The 5,838-nt window shown below is 36.0% G+C and overlaps 1 protein-coding gene across 1 annotated transcript in view; it reads right to left on the reverse strand.

Moving 5' to 3' along the window:
- LOC132178245 (sulfate transporter 3.1-like) overlaps positions 1-5,398 on the reverse strand; it is a 6,410-nt gene extending 1,012 nt beyond the window's left edge. The window contains exons 1-8 of the mRNA XM_059590694.1: positions 5,083-5,398; positions 4,777-4,984; positions 3,238-3,409; positions 3,069-3,134; positions 2,161-2,274; positions 1,029-1,145; positions 627-753; positions 5-14 (exon numbers count right to left, since the gene is read on the reverse strand). Of these exons, the coding sequence (XP_059446677.1) occupies positions 5-14; positions 627-753; positions 1,029-1,145; positions 2,161-2,274; positions 3,069-3,134; positions 3,238-3,409; positions 4,777-4,984; positions 5,083-5,398 (1,130 nt within the window). The remainder of the gene's footprint in view (positions 1-4; positions 15-626; positions 754-1,028; positions 1,146-2,160; positions 2,275-3,068; positions 3,135-3,237; positions 3,410-4,776; positions 4,985-5,082) is intronic.
- Between the last annotated feature and the right edge of the window lie 440 nt (positions 5,399-5,838).

Here is a 5,838-nt window from a genome sequence, read left to right on the forward strand (position 1 = left end):
TCGCGAAAATGGTCCTGCAATCACATATTTTTATTAATTAATGGGTCAAATTCATCAACCTTAAACTGTTACTTTTCTATTGGGTTCGCAGGTCGTGTAAGAAATTGTCAACCTTAAATTAATGTCGAGTTCAAATCATGTCGACGCATGAGTATAAGATTATACATAACTGTTAAAGTAATGATTAATTGATTAAATTTACCTCTTTTCTATAAGTTTAAACTTTTTGGATAACTAATAGTTTATCATGGTATCAGAGCAAAGGTTCTGAGATCGAACATTAATGACTCCGTCAAATCACCATTATTTAAATTAAATATTCTACGTGTTGGGCCTTACCTATTAAAAATGAGTTTGAGTTCATACGTAAGAGAGAGCGTTAAAGTAATGATTAAGTGATTGAATTGTTTTTGGGATAAGTGGTAATTTAGCAATAACAACTTTAACCTAAATCATTTAATTAAAAATGTTAGACCTGTGTCAAAAATTGTTTTGAGTATGAAGGTAGCCCCAATGCAAACGAATCCAATTAAGGTTAGATTTGGGTTGGCTAAGATAGGGTTTGGCCTGTCCCATGCCCTAGTGTAGCACTAGGAAATATTTTGGAGTTGGAAAGACGCATGTACCTGCTGTCAAGTAGCATGAAGTGCAAGAGCCAGCAATATTCATCAACCCAAAAGCGATCATCTCTTTGTTCCCATCAATGTGGTAGTTTTTAAATATGGCGAAACTTCTCCCCACTGCTACTCCTTCCTGTTTCACACCCACCAACGTGTTTTAGAAGACAGTCCAATATATACCATCTCTCTTTAATTAGTTGGACATCCACTAACACTTTCACTTTATTGTCAAAAAGTAAATATCAATTGCCTTAATCCCACATGATGGAGATCAATGATTCAATGGTCACACGGCCGGCAAGAAATTAACAATAAAAGTCAATTAAAGTATGATTAGTTTACAGAAAGTGGATATGCATGTAAGGAATTATGAGTTAGATATATAGCTAGCTAGGCAGGACGACTTACAGCGAGGCCTATGACACCAGTAATGATCCCCGTTTTAATGGCTGCCATCAGAAACGGCGACCCAAAAGCCAACTCAGATACGGAAAGTGGATTTAAGCCTTTCTTCAGTTGCCCAATCTGGAGGAACGAACAAGAAGAAGTACTGATTATTATTTATGCTACACCCTGTCAATTAATAATTCTTCTCAACACCTTTAATAATTATATGTATATATAATATTATATGCCAAGGAGATTTGTATGTCGTAGTCCGATTGATTGAGCTACTTTACATATGGTACGTACAACCACATTGACACATAGAAAATTATATTTGGCCATGGTGGGGGTTTTACTTGCTGGATGGCACACGCTAGCTAATTTTCAATTTATTTTGAATTGGAGAATATCTAGTTAATAGTTAGATATCTGTCTTATTAATAATAATAATAATAATAATAATAAAATTATATATTTTATAAAAAAAAATTATAAAAAATTAAGGGGTGGTTAGCCACCCATTGGGGGTGGCCGGACCACCCTAGTTGGGGCTGGGGGTGGCTTCAGCCACCTCATGGTCCTTTCGGCCACCCATGGGCCAGATCTATAAAAAAAAAAAAAAAAAATCGTTTGGCCTTAGTGGGGGACATCTCAGGGCCACAGGGTGGCCCACCCTAGACCGGCCGGCTAGGGTGGCGAAGCCACCCCATGGCCCTTGGGGGTGACCGCCATGGGGTGGTCCGGCCACCCTCAAAGGTCAAACAATATATATATTATATATATAGTTTGGGTTTAGGGTGGGGGTGGTCCGGCTACCCTTGGCCGGCCATTAGGGTGGCTGTCAAGCCACCCCCAGCTAAAATGGGGTGGTCCGACCACCCCTTATGGCCAAGATAGGGTGACTAGCCACCCCTTATTTTATTTATTTATTATTATTATTTTTTTGTAGTGGGATAGATATCCTATTTGTGATGGTAGAATTTCTAAGAAGAAATCACAGTCATAAACTGAATAATCTCTAGTCCATTATGGACTGGAGATGATCCTATTCCTCTAGTGGGTGGGGTGTACCATGGATGATCATCAAAGTAGAGAGAGGGAGAGAGAGAGGGAGAGGGAGAGGGAGAGAGAGAGAGAGAGAGAGAGAGCTCACCACTTGAACGCCATGTTTTTCAGCGTGGGTCAGAAAAACGAGGAGGCTTCCCAAAATAAGAGAAGTCAGAGGCGCCATCGCATTTATCCAAAAAAAGACCGTCTTTTTCTTGCTCTGGCAGTCATCGATCACCAGGATAATCACACAAAATTAATAAATAAACAAACATGAAGATTTGTTGTTTATAATATTTTTCTTTAAGATTATTAAGTTCAATTTAAATATGTTGCGAGTAGTTAGTATTCATAAGTTAACTCAAATTCATTAACTTAATTGTTGGGTTGGAGTGATGTTTAAACTTGTAGATTAATGTACTTTTTATGAACTCCCAAGGTGATTTTTTCCCTAACAAATTGGTATCTGAGTGCTTAAACGAGTGTCATGGCGAGGATGAGTCTTGGAGTAAACTTGCTTTTGGTGGTTGCAATTGATGCAACTCTTGTAGTCGTTGTACTATTAGATTTTTAGATTTGTAAAGGTCTCACACACAAATGAGAGATTTGTAAGTGCATGCGTGAATATTGAGTTTCACATTGAGGAAAAAATAAATAAAGTGGATAGTAGATAAACATAAGTAAAACAAAAATTATTAGCTTAAAGCTTATGAGTTGAATTGAAATGGTCTCCAAACATCTATATAAATGAGCTATTAGTGCAGGAGATCCCTAAACCTTAAATTCTAGTTGATACCTAATATTGTATAGGATTTCAGAGTGCCATAACAAGTACATTAATGTACTTTTGATTTATCATTATTGAATTTTGATCAAATAATAATTTTAATAGCCACATCATTCTTAGTAAGACACAAATAGAGCACCTAAAATTACTCTTAATTGAGAGGACTAAAAGCTTAAAAAAGAATGTAAATGCATGCGACCACTACTAGCTAGATATTAATTACTTACAAAGTATCTTGTGAGGAGGAGGAAGAAAAGGAAACAACACCCTAAGACTCCACTTTCCCATCTCCACTGCAATAACCATCATTACATTCATCAAACTTTCACCAGAGAAAAAGGTATGAAAAATAGTATTAAAAAATTATCCATAGGAAAAAATAATAATAATAATTACCTGGTGAATTTGGGTAAATATAGAGCGCATGACAGACACAAGATCAGTCTCGTGAGTGAAATGAACAAGCCCAAGGATCCCCTTAAGCTGCTGAAGACAAACAACGGTGGCTGCTCCACCCATGAAACCCACTATTGTCGCATGTGAAAGAAAGTCCACGATAAATCCAAGTCTGCAATTTAAAAGGATAATAAATATCAACACTATCTAAACATTTTTAGACATATATGCCCTAAGGGCTGGCCCAAAGGCTAGGTGACTTAAGCCGTCACCTAGGCCCCATTTAATAAAGCCCCCAAAAATATTTTAATAAGGCTAAAAAAAGAATTTTGGTAAACTTTTTTTTAACAAGGCCCAATTTTTTTTTTTTTTGTAGAATTTTTTTTTTTTTTTTCATAAGGCCCAAAAAAAATTTCCATTAAAATTTAAGGCATCTAATAATGGTAAATAAGTAATAAGAACCAACATAAATAATAATAATAATAATAATAACAATAATTTTAAAGAAAAAAAAAAATCTCTAACCAACGTCTCTGTCTCTTAGATGGAATTTGGAGAATGAAATTTTATTAAAAAACTTATCACCAACGTCTATTGTCTTTGAGTGATGGAATTCACATTAAAAGAGGAATCAAATAGTATTGTTTATTCTCAAAGTGGAATGTAGGCTGTCTCTTGTCTCTTTGTCGTTGGAATTTCACATAAGAACGATAACCTTCACTCGTATCTATTATATATCTAGCCTGCAATTTTTCTGACTCTCTCAAAGATCAAGAACCTTTATGCTAATTCTCCAAAACCTTCTTCCTCTCCAAAACGAGAAATTTCCAAGAACTCTCTAGTCTCTGCCTCTCTGATTTATTGTTCTATTTTTATAATTTATTTTATTATAGTCAAAATAATTTTTTATATAAAATGTGTTTGTTTAATTTGTTAATGTTTTTAATCAAACATGTCTACTAGTAGAAAATATGCATCTGGATATGAAATACTTAAAAAAAAAAGGTAGAGAAACTGATTGAATCTCAAAAAGGAGCTTTAAATAAATTTGTTATTAAAAATAAACAAAATATGGAGGATAATTTAGGTGAAAAAAAATCATAAATGAACAAGAAATTCATTATAAAGAATTAGAAGATAATGAAAATACTATTGATGTATCTACCTCTATTGTTACAAATATTTATGATACAGGCCAATAGAAAAATATTGATGCAAAAAAGTGCACCAATTAACATATTAAATTATGTAAAAAAATTTGATTCTTTCCCAAAGAGAGATTGAATGGATTAACGATATTATCAATTGAAAAAAGGAGGTTAGAAAATCTTGATTATAAAAACTTAATCAATAATTTTGCATCCCAAAAAGTGAGAATGATGATTTTAAAATAAAATATAATAATAATATTAAAATAAATATTTTTTAAATATTTGTTTTACCTTAAAAAAAATAAAATAAAGCCCAATTTCAAAGTTTTACGTAAGGCCCAAAATATATTGGGCCGGCCCATTGCCCTTATAAAACCAGCATGCAGACCTTAACAAACCGAGGGAAGCTTGAAAGACTCCGGCGAAGAAGGTAGACGTGAGAGCCAACTGAAGATAAAGTGTAGGGTTCTGATTAGGGTTAACTTCCTTCCCAAGCATAGAAGATATGAGAAGCGACACAACAGCCACAGTACCCACTGCCAAATCTTTAGAGCTCCCCAGCATGGCATACACCAACGGTGGCACAAAGCTTGAATCTACATTTTTCAGCACCAAAAAAAAGATTCATAATAATTAAGCATTATATATAAATATATATTTAAGCTTGAGTTGAGACATATATGCATGCACTTACATAATCCGATAATGGGTGGCAAGTTGGCGAGATTTGCGTAGCTGATCCCTTGAGGGACTGCGAGACTGGCAATAGTGATTCCAGCAATAAAGTCGGATTTGAAGAAGTCAAAAGTGTAGCGGGGCGCCCATTCGAGGATTGGCACGAAGTATTGCAGCGCTAGCACAAACTTCCTCGACAGAGGCTGGTTCTTGAACTGCCGGAAAGGGTCGTCGGGGAAGAAAGTCTCTTTCAGAGACGTCTCCAAGGACTTGGCTAGCGGTTTTGATGGAGGAATGGCTACTCGGTGCGGGCATTCATACTCCATGTTACCCATTTGAAGAAAGTCTATAATGCAGAGAGAGAGAGAAGGTTGGGGAATGGCAGACACTGGCATGAAGGTCGGGGTATTTAAGGCGGTGATGAGGGACCGGGGGGAATGGGTTTATCTATGAAGTGCTTTGGTGGACCCACACGTGGGACTGACACGTGGAATAATTCGACAACACATTGACCTCCGACCAGCGCGTATCGTTTTGCATGTTGTACGCAACTAGCTAGCCGAGTAATACCCATTAGTACCCACCCACCTTGACCATTCACGTGGTGCATTTCTATTGGATGGAGGAAAATATCCTAATTAGAGGCTAGGCGATACTTGTGGTTATTGTAGTTACCAATTTTTGGTGGTTAATTAGTGTTTAAATTAAAATCAGGATCTAATTAATTAAGGGTCATGTATGCCCCCCAACTTCTAATAAAAAGTGGAGAAATGCT

Source organism: Corylus avellana, chromosome ca4 (assembly GCF_901000735.1).
Source record: "Corylus avellana chromosome ca4, CavTom2PMs-1.0".
NCBI classification, from domain to species: domain Eukaryota; kingdom Viridiplantae; phylum Streptophyta; class Magnoliopsida; order Fagales; family Betulaceae; genus Corylus; species Corylus avellana.